Below are 20,885 nucleotides of genomic sequence, written 5' to 3' on the forward strand. Positions count from 1 at the left end.
GAGCGTAATCAAAGGATGTTGGACGTCTGGGCTGCATACACTTCCTGATTTACCATGATGACCGATGGAAAACTTCCGTAGGACCGGATCGATCACCCTTAGAGATAGTCAATGAGATTAACTGAAATTTATCATTTTTTTAGGCACACATACAAAGCTTATTTGTAAAACATCCTCAACTAATTCAATGTAGGGATGCTTTTCAAATATTAACTACCTCATAACTTTTTTAAAAAATAGATTTACCGACAGGATAGAATTGATTAAAATTTTCGCAACTTAAAATTAGGATCATGGAGAAATTTGTTTAGAAGAAATAGTTCGTTATATAATTCAAGGCTTCAAGCAACAATTAGACAAAGTATGGATTCTTTCTTTCTTTCTTTTTTAAATTTTTTTCTGGATATTGACTTTGACCACATGCTTAAAAGGCCATATTCCTACATATTGGCTTTTGACTTTTAATTGGTCAAACTAAAATCATCACGATCGTCACGAGTGAAAATGATTGTTTTTTTTTTAGAAAAGACGAACGGACTTGGTCAACCGAGGCGTGTTTTATTTGTTGCTCAGATCAATAATTCTTTAATACGATCACCGGTTGAACGGATGCTTCTAACTTTAGTGCACTATTAATTTTTTATGAAATTTGTTTAAAAGTTGACTTTTTCCACTGATACAATCAAATTGACGTTTCAATTTATTCCAGTGTTAAAACTACTGTGTTCCACAGTTGACTTGGATAGGCAGTTTCGCTACAATTTTTAAGCTCCATTAGCCTCCCATTTGTGTTAATTTTTTTTAGCAACGATATATTACATGAAAATACAATAAAAAAATACAACATGATACATTATAGATTTGGATCCCACATCGATACAGTGAATCTCATATCCATACAGTGTAGTGTGTTCTATTGTATTTTTATATTGTGTTTTCATATATCATTTTTTATTTTTTTTATAGTCTAGATTTTAGATTTCTTTTGATTAATTTCAAAGATAGATGATTTTTTTTCTCTTATTCGTTATATATCTTTATATACTTAAAAATCTATCTATGAAACAATCAACCTTATTAAATTTCAAATTCTACTCATCTTATTTATTTTTGAATTTAATGGAAATTTTGACTAATGAACATTTTCTATATCATCCCTGTTTTTTTTAAATTTTTATTTTGGAAAATTCTCTTGGACTATTTTGTTAAAACATAAAAATGTCGTCCCCATGAAATAAAATACCAGTGTACTATTTCGGGCTTACCGGGTCGACACGGCGGCGCCAATGTGGAAAAGACCAAATCAATGTCGGATCCCATCCCATTCCGCCACCGAACACCTGCGTCCTCCTCACGCCGTCCATCTCTTATATGCTCCTTCCGCTCAGCCGCCGCGGCATAGTAATCTTACACCCAGATGGACATCGGCGGAACCATGAAGTCGCATCGCCGTACCTCCTCCATGATCCAATTCCCCTCCTCGCGCTCCGGGCCTACGCGGGTTTCCAGGATCGACCAGGATTCCATGCATGAGCTGCCGACCGAGGCCCGCGAGCTCGAGAGGCTGCTCGCCGCTAGAAAGTTACAGTATTGGAAGAAAAACCTAGTCGCGGAAGCGCGACCGGACCATGCGGTCGAGGTGGCCGACGAAATGCTAGTTCGGTCTTCCGCCGAAGGTTTGGTGGAATACGACGGCGATTTGCTTCTCGATATGGTGCATAATCTGCAGCACAACATGAAGCAGAGTCTTTCGGAGTGCCCAAGAGGATGGCTTTATGAGAGATACGAGCAGATGCGGGATGAGAAGCTGATGCAACAGTGGGAATCAACTGAATGGGATCGGAAGAAAGACGCGATGGAGGCGATGGAGGATATGCTGGAGGATACTAAGGCAGAGATGAAGATTCAGTTTGGATATCTTGCTGATAGGAGCAATTCAGCTCCTACTGGTCCTCGCTGCCCGAGGAAGCAGAGGTCTTTTAGTATTGGTTCTGGATTAGAATTGAGAGAAAAGGTACTTGCATTTTACGACATCACAAGACTTCGATTTTATATCTGATTGTGTTGTAATCTGTCATACGAGTTAAATTTGTAGGAAATTATGAAATTGCACAAGCCTGAACTCTTTAAAATCATTTTGTTACATCTTTATCTGTCTCAAATTCAATTGAACTCCACGCTCACATTGGTTTGAATATTTCAGCATCCTGTGGACAATTTTCTTCGTCACGCTCAGAATTTTGAGGAGGTTTCCCTTCCTGTAGATGATTCTTCTAAAAGCTATGGCTCAAGGAAAGGACTGTCTATCAACTCTAGCAAGAGTCTGCATTCCTCAACAACGCATCCTTTTCAACATTCCAAAACTAGCTCTAGACTTGCAAAACAAAAGAACAATTCTGAGCATTCTTCGATGCAAAGGTCTGTTGAATCATCTTACTTGAGGAAGGAAAACATGAAGCCTCTGGAAACAGTTAGAAAAGTGACCTCTCAATTAGACTCTAGGGCATTTGATCGAAGCAAGAGCAGCGCTGCAGGTATGGATGCTTTAAAGGATCAAAAGCAGTCGAGGTTTCGTCACATGAGAAACAGCAGCTCAGTGAGTTTCTTCGAGGTGAAAGAACTAGCACCAGTAAATTCTGACAGTCGCAGCCTTCCAATTTCAAGCTTTCAAGAGGACCAATGCACGAGCAATGTCTCCAAAACGATGCAAGCTAGGAGTGAGCCCAAACCATTCCTCAGGCGAGGCAATGGCATAGGTCCTGGTGTTGGCGCTTCTATTGTCAAATTGAGAGCTTCCAAAGCTTCAGAGAACTGGAAGAAAAGAGAGGAGGGAGAAGAGTTGGAGAATGAGCAACATGGTTCTTTTGAGATGGCTCAAAGCACTGATGTAGAAATTGAAAGACCACGACCACGAGACAAACATATAGAAGAAAAACCATCTGGCCAAGGATCAGCAGAGATTGGTGATGTTAAATCTGTAGATGAACGTGGCGTGTCATCTGGTTTTACTTCCAACGCCGCAGAAATATCAAAAACTAATGCGCATGAAGCATCCGATATGGACGCCTCAGCAGCATCACCAAGAGGCAATCCATCTACCAGCAATGCCTACCACCTTCACCTAATGCGGGAAGCTGATGCTGCTCGAGTAAGGAAGAAATGGGGAAGTGTTGAAAAACCCAACTTTGCTACAGATTCTGATCGACCAATGAAGGATGTTGCAAATATGTTCAAGAAATTGTTAAAATTTGGCAGCAAAAACAAAACCACTGATAAGAGAATGACTGATTCGTTATCTACTTCAATATCGTCCGAAGGCGGTGATGATGCAGAAAATGTTTCTGACAAGGGAAAACAATCATTAGGTGAGCTGACAAAATCGAGGAAGCTCTACGCGCCCTGTTATAATGTTGCGTTGCACGACGACAGGATCTTCCCTGAACAAGGTATTCCTTTTGCTCCTGATACTTTCATTTTTTTTCTTCATGGAATCGCTATCGCTGAATTTAGAGACCAAATGGCAAACAAAATACTTGACACTATTAAAACAAGTGCAATTCAGGGATAGATAGAATATAAGATAACATGACTATATACGCAATTCCAAAGCTATATATTGATTCTTCCATCGAACTGGATCATATGGTCTTTAAATCCCATCCCCTTGTTGGAGCTTTGGAAGTTAATTATATTATGCTTTCGCAAAAAATCACCTTCAAGTATGATCACTCTTTGCAGCTTAGTTTGTTGACTTTGGAAACCTGATTTGATTGTATATTAATCTTGTTTTTTCTTTGCTGTGCCAGGTTCTTTAATTTCTTTCCCATCATTCAACAGCAGAGGTACTGAAGTAAAAGCTTAGTTTATGGGGTGAAATTCCAAGCTTATATGGTTCTCTTGTATATTACAGTGATGATCTTAGCATTGATGATCATCAGTTTTTTGTTATTGTATATGCAAAGGGTGTAGTCATTGTATTGGATAGGCAACAATTGTAATCACAGGATCTTGTTATTGATATATATCAATTTGCAAAAAAAACAGATGAAAGAAATGCGAAAGTTGTAATCCTGATATTAATCGAGATTTGTCATCATCCCTTAATGTTGCAAGAGCAACCTGAAACGGGAAGAAGTCAAGAAGCAACAGAGCTTGATCTTCTATAGGAGTTAGGACGAAGACAGTCATATTCTTCTCTCCTATTCTTCTATAAGTGACTAAGAATACAATGAAGATTTGGAGAAAGTAGAATATGTGTGGATTGTTGACTGCACTATGTGGATTAGTCACTCAGCTAAGCTTTGCCAAAGCTATAGCATAGATTTATACCTCATCAACTCACTTACATCAAATTGGTGTTAACCGATCGACAGAGACCTCATATCGATCGCTTAAATTGAAACTCCGCTTTCAGTTAAATTAATGTTTAGATGGATCACATGATGCTTAAATTGCATGATCAGTTTGATGAGGAACATAGGATTTAACAGAGCAAGCATATGATTTTATTAAAACCCCTTGTGGAAAACATGATCTATGAAGAGTATCTTGCAAGTTAGGTAACCACCTGAAGAGCTTGTCTTTACACTGAAGTAGAATATTATTTGTACGTTGTCTCATCAACTAGGTTTTGCTGCAAACGCAATCATTCTATAAATTCCTTTGCATTTGAGCTTCTCTATGCTTTGTTAAAAAAGTAATTTCACATAGAGCCAAATGCAAGAAAAGAATCGAGTAGCTGTAGGTCTCGATGGATGAGTGGATCGATTAAGTACCTTGCCAAACATTTTTTTTTAAATTTTCTATTTGAATTAGACAGACACACTATTATTCATGTTGTATTAAGTATATTAACTTGTTCATGGGCAATATATTGTTTCTGTCCCCCATTAAAAGAAAAAAGGCTAATCACGTTCATATCTTCTTGAAGAAAATAAATGTATTATCTACAAGTTGAATCAACCTTGATATATAATCCCATTATCACGTCAATGAGAAATAATTAAGAACATTCCGTCAAGAAGTTCTTACAAAAATATAGGTTACATATATCAAGAGAAACAATAGTAGCCTCTCTCATCCACATCTTCCATGCATGTCCTAAGAGGCTGCAACTGAATGAAACTCCCTGGAAAATACAGTGAGACTATGGGGGTGTTTGATTTAAGATTTCCTAGATGTAAATGTTCCGTTGAGTTCTCAAAATTTGTGCAATTGACAGATGATAGATGTTTGGGTTTAGATGGTGAATGTACATATGAGGTTGTGGTAATTGGAAATTGGAGGTTGGCAAAAAGGACCTAGGGAGGTCCTTGTGAAAAATACAACTTGAAAGTTCAAATTACATATCTACCATTGTGAAAAATATATAAGGATTTCTTAATTTTCTTAGTAAAGATAAATAAGTAAATGGACATTTAAAATACAACTCAACCTCATATTCACCAAACACTTCATTTACATTTACATTTTCTCAACTCCAACTGTACATTTACATATTTTCAACCCCAACTTTCCGTTGAAAAAATACAACTTAAAACCAAACACCTCCTATATATTTGCCTGTAGAAAGATGCAATGTGGGCTGAGAATAGACTCCACTCCACAGACGAATAACAAGAAGGGTGCAGTACTCTGGCCGTAGGAGCCATTATTAATAACAGCTAGCTTTAACTAATCAAAGTGTAATAGGTAGAATACAAGACCAATAAACACAGAGAAATAAAGCATGCATGTTTCCGAACTTAGCATTACTGTATATAAGCTCATCCTAATTAATGCCTGCTATTGACGCTGAGGTGGCTTCATCCTGTGTGCCAAGGTTGAGCCTGGATTCGCTGGATTCAGGCTCAGCCTCAATGGCTGGTGCAGGAGATCCACGGACTTGATAGGGTGCCTTAGTGCAGATCCTGCAAGAGGGAGAAAAAACGGATTTATGATGAGCAAAGACTAAGCATGCACGAGGTTTGTCAGCAAACAGCATACACACCTGTACTTCCTCTTCTCTAAGAATCTATGCAGGGAGTTACTTCTGGCTATGGGCATGTCTGCAACCCATGATCAAAAAATTTATATATCATTGGGTATTCTTCATTTTAATTTCAAAACCTTCAGATTTGCTGATTCATGAATGATGAACCAATATCTGAATGATTCCAAGCTTGAATAATTACCCGATTCAATGGCCTTTGACAGGCTAACTTGGGGCGTCGCCGCCACCGGAGCAGGGGAGGAAACCGGTAGAGAAGTTGAGTCGAGCTTGGGATGACAATCAGCAGCGGAGAAACAAAAGTGTTGAGCTGCAATATTACTCTCTTTGCTTGCCATATGCATCAAGTTCTTGGCTTTGTCTTGTGGGTAATCGTCAAAAACCAGTACTTTGCCACCATAGAAGATGGTCAGCTGCCCCTTCAGCATCAGCCTATAACAGTAAAATAAACTTAATTGGATCACCTTAACCTTTTTCAACGGCCATCATATATATGAAATGCTCGAGGCACAAATCTCACTTGATTTCTGAATCAAAACCGTAGTTATGGCGAAAGAGATCCGTCGATTTCGGGGGCTCTCTTTTTTGATGGTTCTCAGTTTGGTCTTCTCGAGACGCACCGACGACTCCAGGAAGCAGGTTCATGGTCGTTGTGGGTGCCAAAGATTTATCTAAAAATGCAACATGCTTAATAACTAATCTGCGTTGTTCGAGTCATAAATCTGACGAAGAAGAAGAAGAAGAAGAAATCTGACCTAATAATGGAGCCATGTGAAGGGCGAGACCGCGGAGGCTGCCCATCTCCTTCATGTACTGGCTCAACAAGCTGCATGTCTTAGAGAATTTGGACTTCTGTCCCTTGTTACTCACCGTCGTCCTCTGATCCACCATCTCTCCGCTAATGCGTGACTCGATCATTTCGGTTCCAGACTCCATCAGCAGTAGCAGGGTTCAAGGCTGATTAATGACAACCCTGTGGCTGACGAAGAGGAGAAGCAGAGCACAGTGGAGAGATCGGAGAGGGAGTCGAGAATCACGTGGAATTTTTTTGAAATGAAGGGATTAAAACATGCAGCACGTTTTGGTTGCTTTAGCAGACAGAATCCATGCAGCAGACAATAAAGCATGGAGCGGTTGCTGCATGGGCGTATAAATTTTGTCATCATCTGGATTCACGAGTCGAATGCAACTATGCAACCCAGAGGCAATTAAGGACAAAAGTCAAAAATTTATTTCTTTTATCGAATCAATCATGCATTTTATATTAATATTTTATTAAAAAGAAGTCCATAATTATCTTCTAATATTATTCATCTATTAATTGGACGCATACAGTCTTAACTGATATACAATTATAATAACTATGAAATCATAACGGTTAATTGGCACACATAGTAGTTACCAAGTCATAACTAATATACAATTATAATAATTATATTGTTACACATCATGAAACTGCATGAAAAAGAATTGGACAAAACACAGTTAAAAAGACTTTAACCGACGTTTTAATACGAATCATGTCATATAATTAATATATTATGATATTTTGCAATTCAATTCGAGTTAAAAATTATAATCTTTCAAATTTTAAAATTTAATATATTTTGTATTGTAACAGTTATAAAACTCATAATTGTTACATAGTTATAACAGTAATAATTTTCTATGCAGTTATAGTGATTTTGTAGATGTGACAATATTAATATTAAATCCTAAATTTTGAGAGATGTAACTTTTGACGAGTGGTAATTTGCAACAATGTTATCAATAACCTACCTGGCATTGATGACTTTGGGCGACTCTATCCACAACTTAATTCAATTCATATCCGCCTCGGCAACCTACGCTGAAACTCTTTCCTTTTGAAATGCTACTCAATCCTCCAGACTAATTATCCAACCCCAATCAGAAATCAAAGAAAACATCCAGTGTATTTTCAATTATATTAGAGAAATCCCTGGAAATATTATCACAGATTTCCTGGATTGTAGGAACTGCTACAATCTGAGTTATGAGTCTAGTAAATGAAAACAAAGTAATAATAATAACAACAACAATAAAATGTCTTTTTCCCTTCTTTCCTTTCTGAACAAAATAACTCTGAATAATCTATTATCATCCACTTCACTTGTTGGCTTGCCACTCTAACAGCCTTCAATAGGTTAAGCAATTTGTTCTTGGGGGGAAAAAAATATCAAAGTTCATCATGCTCAACAGCAACAGCACCTGCATCCAGAAGAGAATTCAGAATATCATTATGAATATCATTATTTAAGAATGTCAGTGAATCCGAATTGAAGGTACCAATTAGTATGTGGGATTTTTTTTTAAAAAAAAAAGATGGAGAATCAATACATTTCTGTAAGGAAAATGAAACATATGCACAATTAGCCAGTATTAAGAAGAACAAACCAGCTGAGATATCTCCGAAGAAAAATAAAATTTCTCTTGCAGCAGCTAAAGACGAATCTGAACCATGAACACAATTTCTCTGAGTACTTGATCCGCACATGGCCCTAATGCTGAAAATTGAACTGAAGTAAGACAACAATCCTCTGAAACTTAACTATAATATTGGATATGAATTTCCATTATATTTCATAAGTTAGGAATTATTTTTAGTTTGTAACCCATAATAGAATTGTAACTATTGTCCGATTAGATAGTAAATCAAATTGGATAAATACTGTACAACTTCTAACAAATTCACATTTACTTTAAAAAATAATGAATCTATCAAATACTATTTAAAAACATAACAAATTTTATTTAAGAATACTAGCTAATTAGAATTTGACATGGCAAATGATGTAGATAAAAAGATGATTAGCATGTTGACATTTCATGACTGTATGGATTCTTAACAGAATCTGTGATAAATTTATTATATTTTTATAGGGTTAATGTTTAGATATGTCACTTTTAACAAATTTATCCTATACTTTTAAAAATAACTAATTCATCACATATTTTGTGACTTTTAACAAATACATTACGTTTTGTTAAAACTAACTAATCTATCCTACCATGTACTAAATAAAAACCTAATAAATCTATCACCCAACAAAAAGTGCATGGAAGTGATTAATAACAAGGCAATAGGAAGTGGAGAACAATACTTTTCTCAGCCATTCTTCCGGCAGATAAATTAAAGAATCGGGTAATAGGGGATTACTAGTAGGTGATCAAGAGAGAAGATGATGATAGGAAGTTGGGGTAAAGAGAAGATGATGATAGGAAGTTGGGGTAACTTTTCATTTGCTCACAGCTCATCAAATATCCAAAAAGCTAATCTAGTTCACAATAAATACCTATCATTATAAGTTGACATGATCATTTGCTTTTGAAGCTGAAGTTTAGTTTTAAGAATAATCTACCTGTGGGGGTGGGTAACTCTAGCTTTGCCTGCATCTGTTGGACCAATCAGAGCACGCCATTCTGAGATACCATTAGTCTTCTCAATTACCATAGCAAGCACCGGACCACTAAAGATTAATATCAAATTATGCAGTGAAATATTGGCAAAATGATAACCATAATATATTTAGGTTCAAGCACAGATGGAAAACTGGATTGCTAGTGTTCAAACATCTTTAGAGAATCAAACGACCCTGGCTGAAAAAAATTAAAAGGAAATTTGAAGCCATGAGAAACAGCACATGAGCACAATAAGGACAAGTCAGTGATAGTAAATTATTTATATAAAGTAATCAGAAGGATCTACTCATGTATAAGCAAGAACTAGAGGCAGTACTTCGACTTACAGAAGGCACTGTGTTGGTTACTATATATCCCAATCAATAATTAATTTAATATGGGAGGAAATAGATGCAACTAGGAAAGAAAAATTTAATCATAAATAGGAAAAACCGATGCCTGGGAATTAAATATGTATGTGGCTTAAGTGAACTAACAAAACCTACTAAGAAACTGAATAAAAACAACAATTCACAAAGATTGGAAGATAAGAAGTGACAAACTAAAATAGTAGAGGGAAAGATGAGAAATTAGAACAGAAATTGCATTTCAAATCATCAACAAAGGAACATGACTCAAACTCCATTTTTGCAGAAATGGTCAGTGTAATAAGTGGTTAAAGCAATTCTAAGTGGTTAAAGCTCAGGACTTAAAGTGCTTTCAGAACTGAGAATGTTCCAAACTGCATCCATCAATCTCTCAGGTAGAAGCTTTTATGTTTGAAATGCATGCTTAACAACTTAAAATAAGAAACGAAAAATGCAGCATTATGTTCCTTTCGGAATAAATAGTTTATTCAATGAAAACAATTAAGAATCGTGGAACAAAAAGAGGAGAAAAAGTTTCAATTCCTATAGGCAACATACAGTGGCTCAAATTCTTTACAATTAAATACCTTGTCATATACTCGACAAGATTTGGAAAGAAGCTCTTTGCTGAATGTTCGGAGTAGAAAGTTGTTGCATTTTCCACAACAAGTTGGACCATCAACTCTTGGACAATGATGAATCCATTTTCCAAAATTACCTGTTTGATCCTGTCTGTGAAGTTCCCGTCAATTCCATCTGGTTTTATCATCGCCAAAGTTCTCTCCCTTTTTAAAGCCATGAAGCTGGAGGACCTAAAATTACTCAAAAAATGCAAGTTGCATATTGATACAGACACCAACAAGCTATATAATAAAAGATAGTTATACACAAAGATCAATTAGATTAAGAAATACTACAATAGTTCTTGACACAATATCTCATCAGAATTGAAAAACAATGACCTCTGTTAACAAGGAAAAAAAAAGAACTATAAGAAAGAAGGTAAAGCAAATAATAGTAATAATTACATAAACAACAGTCTAATACTTTAATTACTAATATTTGTTTTACCTTCTTTCTTATTTTGCAAAAAGAATGGAAGATTTTAGATGTAACAATACAATGAAGTAGAAGGGGCATCAAAATCCCAAACAAACAAAAAATCCACAACTAGGTAAATAAGAGTAATATTGATGGAAGAGCTCCCTGCATAAATAAGCTTAAAACCTAAAACAATGACAAACATCCAAACATATATCCCTTTCTATGTTAGAAAGTAACCATTAGAACTAGTTGGTTATCAAATCCTCAATCCCTACCTCTAAGACTGATAGCCAAGTATGGGCATCCAGATTGTTTGTTTAGAGTCACAACTTGTACCTCAGTGTCGAACAGGACACTAGGAATGTGCAGGGTGCTCCATGACTCAGTATAGAGGAGTCACCACCTGTCTTCTATGCCCAACTGTATGGGAGTGATTATGTTAAAATGAAGTTTCCTTTCAAATATCAACTAGCAAGTCAGCTTGGAGTTGAATGGGCTCCGGACTGTTTTCAACAAAGATGAAAAATGAAAACTATGTCCGCCAACATTAGATGAAAAGATATAATATTTTGATGTAGATCTACTATTTATAGGATAGCTAGCCCAACCAGCACTATATAACACTTAGATAATTGGCGCAATGATATAGGAGATCCCTTCGTATAGCATCCTTAAGAGTACTACAAGTAGCTCCATCACCACCAATACTCGCAATGAACCAGACCAGAAAGAGTACTCCTAGTAACTCCCTCGTACTAATAAACTGCTTATTCTATGTAGAGCAAGATAAAAAAAAATGAAATCTTTATGAAATCAGAAATTCAACACATCAGAAATTATTTTAAGTTCATCCAATGCAGCAATAAAGATCATAATGGAAATGGACTTTTACAATTGACCTTGTCACGCTCGATTTGTTTCTCGACGTTTACGGTAGTTCAAGTTTGAGTAGGCTTACTGAAAGCAGAGAACGATGGAGAAGACGAGGAAGGGTGGGAACTTTCTCATTGGGAGTGGGAGGACGGCAGATCAGAGTAGATCGTTGAGCTTCGCTTCGGAGGAAGGGCGCGGCACGAGAGCCAGAGAAGAGGCGGCGCAGCCGTTTCAGGTCGTCGGCGTGACGCGTCCATGAGTTTGCTTTACAAAGCCCGAATTTGATCGAGCAACGGCGAAACGGATGGATCCGTATGTGACAGGGAACCAGAAGCTAGACTAATCCTGGCCGTCCAAGTAGTCGAGGGACCCAATTCTGGCTCGGAGTTTTTCCTTTTTAAAAAATAATAATTCAAAAGGCCCCTCTTATCCTTCTCATCATCAAAACTACACCCTCAATTTGAAAAAATTATCAATACAACACCTTATTTTATTTTTATCTTAAAAATATTTTTATTTTAATACTGATAATAATATTGTTACACTAACTTTATTTAAAATTGTTATAACATATAGTAGTTTTAATCCAAACAACTATAACTATAATATAGAGCAATTTGACCAAAATTACTTATAGTAAATAAGTTTGGTCAAAATCAAATTGAAATGATTTTTATTAAATTAGAGTAATTTTAATCAAGTTGAAAAAATATTTTGAATAATAATATTTCATGTATAATAATTTTGATGAAATAAGAGCAATTTTATTTTACATTATAAAAAATTTAGCTAAACTTATTAATAAAGGTATTTTTAAGATAAAATAAGATAGGGCATTATTTTGATATTTTTCAAATTGAGAGTATCTTTTAGCGATAATAAAAATAAAGGGCGTCTATGGGTAGATAATTAGTATTAAAGGGGAACCAACTCAATTGTACAAATTTTGAATTTTTTTTTTAACAATATTGTATGAGTAAGATGGAGAATTGTAATTTCATGAGTGGAAAAAATAACTAGTTTGTAATTTTCTTTATAAAAAACTAAAAAAATGAGGAACTTATTGTATGTATAACTATGTGTAAGATTGTTTCCCATGGCCACTTCAGCTGTTGACTGAGCTTATTTCGAGTTGACCATTATTGTTCATGTTGTCGACTAACTCCAAGTAACTTTTATCCATTCATTGGTCGTTGATTGTCTTTTGGTCGACCACTAAACCATCTAGTCGGCCAACTTTGACTAATCAGAGCTCAATAGGTAATGAACAAGCTCCCTCTGTGATTAACTTAGTCTTATGATTTCCTTAAATAAAAATTTATATTTTGAAATTCAATAGTAATGAGGAACTAATTTATTGTTATTCTACCAAGATTATGATTCAAAAGTTAAATGTTGTAAAGTAATTTATTATTGTTCAGTTGACATCAATCAACTACCTGTTGTGCCTGTGATTTTGAAACACCTATTGATTTCTTGGTTTAAATCAATCACTTAGGTTGTAAAAGATTGTCCTTGTCCCAAATCAAGAGACATTTCCTTATAGCCTTCTTTGCCAAAAGGTCATCTCTAAGATTTCTTACATTTACTTGATATTTCATCATCTTCAACTTACCAAGACCTTTTATCTTTGATAAACATCCATTTAATCCATTTGAAGTTAATATTTTGCCAAATACGTGGTCCATCTAATCTAGTTAGACATCTCCTCATCGATCCTCCTAATTCATTTGGACTTATCTCATGTACTTGTTAAATTTCTTACACCTACACACTTAAACTTCTTCACTAGGATCCCAAGAAAGAGAAAGGAGTCCGAGAATAAGAAGCTCAAGTCCATGAGTCAAGTGAAGAGAAAGCATAGGGAACTGAAGAAAAATCTAAATCTCCACAAGGTGAAAAAGAGATAGAATTTCAAAGTCCTAAATCTACACAAGATGAAGAGGAGGTAGAATTTCAAAGTCCAAGCATCAAGGAAGTCAATAAGGACACTAGAACTTCTTCATTGAATGGATCAAGTGGAAAGTCATTTCACTCTTCAAGAAATGAAGATGAGTACTCCAAGACATTTGAAGAAGTTTTGGAAGCTCAGTCTTCAAGTACTTTAAACTAGATCAAGAACGAGCACATTGTGTGCTTTGGGTGCAATCAAAGGGGGACTACAAGAACAAATATCCACTCATCAAGAAAGAATTAAAGAAGGTAGATAAACTTGATGAATTGAATTATTCTGCTAATCCAGGTGTTTGCTTCACAAGCAAGGAGAGAGGTCATTAGCACACCAAATGCTCAAAGAAGAAGGCGGTAAAGGAGAAGAATTCAAAGGAGTGGAAGAAAGTTGAAGGCTCAAGTGAAGGGGGAGCTTTAAAGGTAATGGAGAAGGCAACTCTAACTTGACAACTGCGGAAAGGCAGATGGATTCATTTCTAAAATCATTTAATGACAAATGCGGAAAGGCAAAGATGAAATGAATCAGCCGTCAATCTAAAAGAAGCAATAAATTGAGACGCCTGCCCGAGTAACACGAGCATTTATCTCACCAACCTGAGGTAATTTTCATATTTAGAATGCAGTTTAACCAGGAAAAATCCTTGATTGCATGGAGATGAGAAAGTTTAACAAAGAGGAGAAACTGTCAAAAGACTAATCCGGGCCAGGAAAAGAAAGGCCTCGAGTCGTTTAATGTAACATTGTCAAACTGTATGGAGTTAAGATGATCACCCTTATTAGATGACCCATTTCCTTAATATTGACTATTTGTTCTGGACCAACCATGTGAGACTGACTAAGGTGCTAAGCGGATTCCACCTTTATGCAAAAGAAAAAAACTATTTGTTCCGTTGCCCACTTAACGAACTAGCATATAGTGAATATAACAGAATAACCAAGTAAACAAAAGAGCAATGATACACTATATGAAAACACAACATGAAAATACAACATAACACACTATAGACATGGATCACATGTCTATGCAGTGGATCCCACATCCATGCAGAATAGTGTATCATGTTGTGTTTTCATGTAGTGTATTATTTCTCTAAACAAAATGCATATACTCATTTAATCTAAGTATCACATCTACTAGTTTATCAACGTCCAATAGGCTTCCACAATAATCTTGAAATTGATTAATATGATCTCTCAAGTTACTTCACTAACATGAAAAAGGAGGGGGAAAAACTTAACCTTTGTATCACCATCTTAACTTCTTTTACAAAAGAAGCAGAATCAAGCATCTGTTGACTGCCATCAGAATCTAACATCTATTGGTATCCAACCAAGATTGTAATACCAAAAATGTCAAACAACCACATGTGGAGAGCTTAACGTAAGTGCCCGCATGTCCAGTTTCCAGCTGACTGAGTAAAAGGATTGGGTCGTGCACAATCTAGACTAAGCTGGAACAAAGTTGTCATGTAAATGTTTAACAGCCTACAAAAGGACCATGATAACATCATAAGTCTTACATTCAGTAATCTAACAAAGCAGGTGATACAACAGATCCACCACTTACACTTGATAAGTCAACTTTCAACAGCCAAAATAAAGCAGGTGGTGATAAACACAACATCGATTAATTACTGATGCTAAAGCTAAAACAGGTTAGAGAAACTTGTTGAGTTAGGTACCAGAAGCAGCCCCATTTATCAAGGTTTTAACTTTCTTCAGGAGACCCTCCATGTCCCCTACAAGATTTTCCCTTGCATCAGGCTTCATCATATCTGATGGCCCAGCTTCCTTCTCTGATGAACAAATCAGTGTAGATATCATCCTTTCTAGACTATCTCTTATGTAAGGAAGTGGCGGGATCGGATGAGGAGAACATGCATTTGGAGGTGGAGGGATCGGATGAGAACATACAATTGGAGGAAGATAATGAAGACGATAACTAGTATAAGGAGGTGCAAAGACACCATTCTTGTCTGAGCTACTGAAGGCTTTCTCTGCATCAGTGCTTTTGGCAAACACAATTCGAGCACCGTTAGTTTCTTTCAGTAACTCTGTTTCTGATTCTATTACAACACCATACTTGCAGAATGTGGAAATAAGTTCATTTTGGGAGGGCATAGAAACTCCTGGGGAAAAAGTTAAGAGAAGAGCTCCAGGGTAACTGCAAGAATATTCGCCATCCTTCCTCTGCTGCACATCTTTGTTTGTCTCCAAGCTGTGGGCGATGTCATTACTCCAATTAACTACAGATACAGGGTTGGCAAGTTTGCTCTTCTTCTTCTTCCTACCAGATTTGCCTTCTTGACAACCCTCTGAAACATTAAGGGCAGACTCTTCAGTTTTTTTTCCTTTGTGCACCGTCTTGCCTTTGTTAATCCTTTTTCTACCATCAGTAGGTTGCAAAGAATCAACATTATTAGGGAACAGAACCACACTCTCTCCAGTAGCTCCATCTTTGCTATTAATGCTTTCATGCACATCTTCTATAGCATTTATAACTTGAGTATCCACATTGGCAGGCACTACAATGTTAGTTTCATCCATGTTCATCCTTTTATTCAGCCCGGCTTTGCCATGTTCAGAATGACTTATTGATTCAGAGCTAAAACCTATCCCCGCCTCTGGACTAGCATTCTTTCTCTTTTTCAATTTAACCACAGATTTCAGCACTTCAGAGCTATCATTGAAGGTTACCTCATTTGAACTTAAACCAGTCTGTGCCTCTTTTCTCTCTTTCTTTTCCCCTGTAGAATTTTGGGCTTCAGTGCTATCATTGGCAGTGGCCTGTTTTGAACGAGAATCTAGTTCTATCTCCGAATTGACAGCATCCTTTCTCTTTTTCTGTTTACCAGTGGACTTTTGGGCTTCAGAGATATCATTGATAGTTTCATGTTTTGCACTTGAACCTGTTTCTGCCACTGACATAGGCTTATCCTTTCTCTTTTTTTGTTTCCCTTTGGACTTTTGGGCTTCAGAGTTGTCACTGAAAGTCACCTGTTTTGGACTAGAACCTGTTTCTATCTCTAATTTAGCGGCATCCTTCCCCTTCTTCTGTTTCCCTGCAAGTTTTCCAACTGCAGAGCAATCATTGACAATGGCCTGTTTGGGAGATCCAATGTCATCATCACAGGATTCACCCTGATGCTTCTGGTAATTTAGGAAGCCAGATCCACTAGAGTACATCAAACTTCTGTATTTCATGAAGAAGCTTTTGATCATCTTCTCAGCTGATGGTTTCTTCTTAAAATGTAGTGGATTGGTAACCGTAGAGAGGAACTCTGAGAATATGTCTTTAATTAATATGTCCTCCATATTGAGATCAGGCTTACCAGTATCCTCTTCCTGCCCATAGTGACAAAACGACAAGGTTGCAGAGTGTCTAGTGGTGGAGGTATCAACAGCCTTCCTTTGTGGTTTCACCTCAGCAGCTGGTGAGTCCAAAGACTTGGTGTGTGAAGCCAAACAAGTGTAAGGAGGTGAAAGATACTTGCTCTTTTTTCTCTCCCGTCTGTTTGAGAAGGTTTCTTCTTTGGTGTCAGAGGTTTCTTCATTGGCTTCAACACAACACTCATCAACATCAATTTTATCATTCTCAAGCTTCATTGGGTACTTTAGTTTCTTCGCCTTCTTCTTTACCTTAATCTCATCATCATCACTAACTTCAACAGTATCCAAATCCATTCCAGCCATAAGCGCTGCTATGCTCCTTCTCTTCTGGCTCTTATGTGAATTTTCCTCAGATTTCTTAGTACTTTTTTGAATACCAGTTCCAGTGATCCAACACTCATCATCTCCATCTCCATTTCCATCACCCAAGTCCCCAGGTGGCACGTCAAGGTCGATCTTGTCCACCAACTCCATTGTTGTGCGACGATGATGGTACCCAGGCGAACAATCACTCCACCCCTTTCCAAAAGCAATCACCCAACTCTTAAGAGCTAGAACTTGGAGCACATCAGCCGCGGAAACATCACAAGCCACCCTACAAAGATGCTCAAGGAACTCCGACGGGTGGAGATTTGTAACAGGAAGTCCCGTGAGTGGACTTGCAGCATACTTGGCTACGTTCTCCTGCGGAATACAAAGGCAAGTCAGCTCTGACTGAAGGCGCCGCCCAATCTCATCCAAGGCAACCACGACAGATCCTACGAAGCTACCAGACTTGCTCTGCTTAAGCATGCGATGGAAATCATGAGAAAATGGCTTAAGGTGAGCCGGTTCGCACCAGGAAAAGGTGTCGCTACCAAAGAAGAAGACGAGGATGGCCGAATCACCACTCCTGTGAGATTTCGTGGCGACTTCAGGAGCATCAGAGGGATCGAAAACCAGCGCCGGCCACCAGGGATGACTCCTGGTCTTCACCCACACGAAATCGCCGATGGAGAAAGGGGAAGCACCCGGCGATCCGGCTGCAGCAAACCCTAGTACCGCAACTTGGTCGACGGAATGTACATCCGCCTCGGGTTTAGGTTCGGATCCGGGGGTGTCTACCGGGGTAAGGGTTGGATATAGTACCTCGGAGGAGTCGCCATGTCCATCCCCCTCGAGAGATGTCCTACAATCGGAGGGTGGCGGATCCGATTGAGACCGAGTTGGTCGGGAAGAGTCTGGGAGTTGCGCTGGTGGTATAGGTGGAGACTCTCCGGCGATCGGATCGTCGGCAGATAGGGTTTCCATTCGTGGGAGATCGAACTGTCGAAAAGAAGGAAAAAGGAGAGGAAGCGGAGAGTGGGAGGAGATGGTTAATTGGAGATGTGGAAGGGGTTTAAGGGGAAAACGACGGGGGGCCCACGGCGGACGGTAGGCCGCAGGCAGGGGTAAATGTGTAAAATGGATAGGGCAGCTGCTTTATGAGACGGTCCAGCTTAAGCAGCGTCGTCACAGGCTCATGTTAGCCTCCGTTATGGCTCTGCGCACCTAGCAGCAGTTCAGATCGAATGACCCGTGAATCTGATCAGGTCTGAATTGGACCGTGCTTTCAGTACAGAATCAGACTAGCACAATTACGAATCGAATTTAATTATTTATTTATTTATTTATAAAGTAATAATATTGTAAATATTTAATATTTTATGTATTTTTAAAATACAATTTAACTATATTTTAATTAATTAAATTGTATTTGCATGTTTTCCTTTTCATTTTTAGAATTTTTTTTTGTTAATTTATCTTCAAAACCATGATATATGTGTGTGTATTATTTTAATAATAAATTTGATAACAAAAGAATAATTTATATATACAAAAATGTACGCGATGAGGAATCCGTGATCCGTGCATGACACTCGCAATCCACCGCCGTTGCCGTCGCGCCGTCTAGCCACCGTCGGTCGCCGCCTCGAGCGCAATTGACGCGTCGCCTTGGGCGAGATCGACGCGCCGCTCGTCGGTGCTCTGTCCGACGTCGGATTCTGATCGGATAGTGGTCAGAATCCGACGGAATTCGATCGAAAACAGTTGGTAGTGGCAACATCGGAATCCGACCGCGATTTGGCCAGAAATGGTACGACCATTGTCGACGGCGATCGGGCCGAATTCTGGCCGGATAGTAGTCGAAATCCGATGTCGGCCAAAGCACCGACGAGTGGCGCATCGATCGCGGCCAAGGCAGCGGTCAGCGGTGGTCGGACGGCGCAAAGGGCAGCGACAGCGACGATGGGTCTAGGAGTCGCACACAAATCGCGCACGAGTTTGTTGCGCAGCATATCAAACTCGTTTATATATATAATAAGTATATTCATATAAAGTGATCAGGTACATAATATAAGCAATGCTAAAGAAAGAAAGAAAGAAAGAAAAGGATTGACGCACCGTAGATTCCATATGGGGTTTTTTAGCTAACAAACACGAATTGTCTTAATCAGAAGCCCGCAAGTTGCTTCCTTAAATGTCCCACCCAACTCTTCCTGACGATGAATCCAAGAAAAGTCGTCCCGAACTGCTTCGCCGCGCCTCGGAATGAAGAAGTAGAGATCGATCGACGATCGATCGGCTAATTAAAATAACTAACTACATCGATACAATTCGCTGCAGGGAGTTGTAATATTTTGACAGAATAATATATATATACGTGCGTAAACTCGTAATAGCTAGCTAATTAACCAACTCCTTCAATCTCTGAGTGACCCTTGAAGCATCCAACCCAATTCTGGAGCTGACGGCCTGCAGACAACAAGACTTGCAGCCAATTAGGATCGATGCATCTGTTGCTGCAAGTTAAGAGACTACGAGACTGGTGACTAATTAATGATATTGTACCAAAACTGACCTGTGAATGGATTATATGGAAGATCTTGTCCCCCACAACCGAGAAGTTAGCATTCACAACTTTAGCTCCTTCTTCCTCAAGAACACTGATCACCTCGTGGAACAAAAACCTTTTGCTCACGCCGCCGCTAGAGCTTATCACTATCAGCACCTCCAAGTTCACATCGTTGCATCTTACTTCGACAATTGGCAGCCCAAAGCCGATGGCCACGTCCGTGCTCCTCGTTTTACTCACCTGCAGCAGCCTTCTTTGCTTCAAAATTTCAATCCTTTCTCGAAGGATTTTGATATAAGATGTTGCATCTTCCAAGTTGTCTTGCTGCGTCAAAACATCCTAGAAGATACATATATATAATTGCAGGAAGCTAAATTAATTAATTAATTGTATACTAGCTAGCTCTATGGAATTAAGCTTTTGAAACAAATTAAGGAAGGAGATAATAAATGAATGCGAGTAGATGTAGATTATGACCTTGTGAATGCTTCTGTGTTCTTTAGGGATGATGGAGGAAAGCTTGAAGCACAACTTCTTCATATGCGTTCTCCTGTTTTTCTCCACTGTCTTCCTCTCCACCTTACGAATAGTACTAGTTCCATGGCTGCCAATGTTGTCCACCTTCATGCTCGCTAGCTAGCTTCTCTCCCTCTGGGATATGTGTTGAGCTGAGCAAACTTGTCTGTCAAATTTAATTCATATAGACATGAGATAGAAGAAAAAGAAGAAGAATGTGAAGGGATCGGTGTCTTACTCGACTGTCATTCAATTCAGCAGGGAGGAAGAAGATAACAGCTGATGTGACGTCTTCCTGCCTATTAACATTTGGAAGTCTAGATTGAGACGAGACAATCTCGGACCAATCATTCACGTAATCTTACACCTGCTACCTTTCACAAAACGACAACATTTTCTTTCTTTCAAAGGCTGTGTTTGAATAGCTACCTTAATTTCTTTCTGATTTTCATTTTGTCTT

General features: G+C 38.1%; 5 protein-coding genes across 7 annotated transcripts; 1 reads left to right on the forward strand and 4 right to left on the reverse strand.

The window, feature by feature from the left end:
- Window positions 1-1,417: 1,417 nt before the first annotated feature.
- Window positions 1,418-3,998, forward strand: LOC141820354 (uncharacterized). The gene is made up of 3 exons (XM_074707648.1): window positions 1,418-2,014; window positions 2,204-3,446; window positions 3,807-3,998. The coding sequence occupies exons 1-3, from the start codon at window positions 1,418-1,420 to the stop codon at window positions 3,860-3,862; spliced, it is 1,896 nt and encodes a 631-aa protein (XP_074563749.1). The 3' UTR covers window positions 3,863-3,998.
- A 1,772-nt stretch (window positions 3,999-5,770) lies between these two features.
- LOC141820305 (protein TIFY 10b-like) lies at window positions 5,771-6,880 on the reverse strand. The gene is made up of 5 exons (XM_074707595.1): window positions 6,745-6,880; window positions 6,510-6,660; window positions 6,174-6,421; window positions 5,990-6,047; window positions 5,771-5,909 (listed from the first exon to the last, which is right to left on the reverse strand). Exons 1-5 carry the CDS (start codon window positions 6,878-6,880, stop codon window positions 5,771-5,773), a joined length of 732 nt encoding a protein of 243 aa, XP_074563696.1.
- A 1,022-nt stretch (window positions 6,881-7,902) lies between these two features.
- LOC141820431 (putative nucleoside diphosphate kinase 5) lies at window positions 7,903-11,955 on the reverse strand. Of its 2 annotated transcripts, none has more exons than XM_074707741.1 (5): window positions 11,780-11,955; window positions 10,365-10,589; window positions 9,370-9,477; window positions 8,405-8,514; window positions 7,903-8,218 (listed from the first exon to the last, which is right to left on the reverse strand). In XM_074707741.1, exons 1-5 carry the CDS (start codon window positions 11,827-11,829, stop codon window positions 8,187-8,189), a joined length of 525 nt encoding a protein of 174 aa, XP_074563842.1. In that variant the 5' UTR covers window positions 11,830-11,955; the 3' UTR covers window positions 7,903-8,186. The 2 variants fall into 2 exon arrangements, with proteins under 2 accessions (XP_074563842.1, XP_074563843.1); XM_074707742.1 differs by having other exon boundaries at window positions 11,721-11,825.
- Window positions 11,956-15,085: 3,130 nt separating this feature from the next.
- LOC141820430 (uncharacterized) lies at window positions 15,086-18,355 on the reverse strand. Its single transcript, XM_074707740.1, has one exon. The coding sequence runs from the start codon at window positions 18,322-18,324 to the stop codon at window positions 15,319-15,321; it is 3,006 nt and encodes a 1,001-aa protein (XP_074563841.1). The 5' UTR covers window positions 18,325-18,355; the 3' UTR covers window positions 15,086-15,318.
- Window positions 18,356-19,483: 1,128 nt separating this feature from the next.
- LOC141820459 (transcription factor bHLH167-like) lies at window positions 19,484-20,557 on the reverse strand. Of its 2 annotated transcripts, none has more exons than XM_074707784.1 (3): window positions 20,387-20,557; window positions 19,916-20,233; window positions 19,484-19,809 (listed from the first exon to the last, which is right to left on the reverse strand). In XM_074707784.1, the coding sequence occupies exons 1-3, from the start codon at window positions 20,534-20,536 to the stop codon at window positions 19,741-19,743; spliced, it is 537 nt and encodes a 178-aa protein (XP_074563885.1). In that variant the 5' UTR covers window positions 20,537-20,557; the 3' UTR covers window positions 19,484-19,740. The 2 variants fall into 2 exon arrangements, with proteins under 2 accessions (XP_074563885.1, XP_074563884.1); XM_074707783.1 differs by having other exon boundaries at window positions 19,916-20,248.
- Window positions 20,558-20,885: the final 328 nt, after the last annotated feature.

This window comes from Curcuma longa, unplaced genomic scaffold (assembly GCF_044706935.1).
Source record: "Curcuma longa cultivar G26 ecotype Majalengka, Jawa Barat unplaced genomic scaffold, ITB_CL_G26_1.1 utg3290_np1212_1714210_RagTag, whole genome shotgun sequence".
Lineage (NCBI taxonomy): Eukaryota > Viridiplantae > Streptophyta > Magnoliopsida > Zingiberales > Zingiberaceae > Curcuma > Curcuma longa.

What these genes read in the sequence shown, in the direction of transcription:
- LOC141820354 (XM_074707648.1), top strand. Translation starts at nt 1,418, where the DNA reads ATGGACATCGGCGGAACCATGAAGTCGCATCGCCGTACCTCCTCCATG. An exon ending in GATTAGAATTGAGAGAAAAG is followed by an intron (nt 2,015 to 2,203) that starts GTACTTGCATTT and finishes TGAATATTTCAG; the next exon opens with CATCCTGTGGACAATTTTCT. An exon ending in CAGGATCTTCCCTGAACAAG is followed by an intron (nt 3,447 to 3,806) that starts GTATTCCTTTTG and finishes TTGCTGTGCCAG; the next exon opens with GTTCTTTAATTTCTTTCCCA.
- LOC141820305 (XM_074707595.1), bottom strand. Translation starts at nt 6,880, where the DNA reads ATGGTGGATCAGAGGACGACGGTGAGTAACAAGGGACAGAAGTCCAAA. An exon ending in TCACATGGCTCCATTATTAG is followed by an intron (nt 6,661 to 6,744) that starts GTCAGATTTCTT and finishes TTGCATTTTTAG; the next exon opens with ATAAATCTTTGGCACCCACA. An exon ending in GTCAAAGGCCATTGAATCGG is followed by an intron (nt 6,048 to 6,173) that starts GTAATTATTCAA and finishes CATGGGTTGCAG; the next exon opens with ACATGCCCATAGCCAGAAGT.
- LOC141820431 (XM_074707741.1), bottom strand. Translation starts at nt 11,829, where the DNA reads ATGAGAAAGTTCCCACCCTTCCTCGTCTTCTCCATCGTTCTCTGCTTT. An exon ending in CTTGTCGAGTATATGACAAG is followed by an intron (nt 9,478 to 10,364) that starts GTATTTAATTGT and finishes ATTAATCTTTAG; the next exon opens with TGGTCCGGTGCTTGCTATGG. An exon ending in AGAGTTACCCACCCCCACAG is followed by an intron (nt 8,515 to 9,369) that starts GTAGATTATTCT and finishes TTCAATTTTCAG; the next exon opens with CATTAGGGCCATGTGCGGAT.
- LOC141820430 (XM_074707740.1), bottom strand. Translation starts at nt 18,324, where the DNA reads ATGGAAACCCTATCTGCCGACGATCCGATCGCCGGAGAGTCTCCACCT.
- LOC141820459 (XM_074707783.1), bottom strand. Translation starts at nt 20,536, where the DNA reads ATGAAGGTGGACAACATTGGCAGCCATGGAACTAGTACTATTCGTAAG. An exon ending in AACACAGAAGCATTCACAAG is followed by an intron (nt 20,249 to 20,386) that starts GTCATAATCTAC and finishes TGTATCTTCTAG; the next exon opens with GATGTTTTGACGCAGCAAGA. An exon ending in TCCATATAATCCATTCACAG is followed by an intron (nt 19,810 to 19,915) that starts GTCAGTTTTGGT and finishes TGTTGTCTGCAG; the next exon opens with GCCGTCAGCTCCAGAATTGG.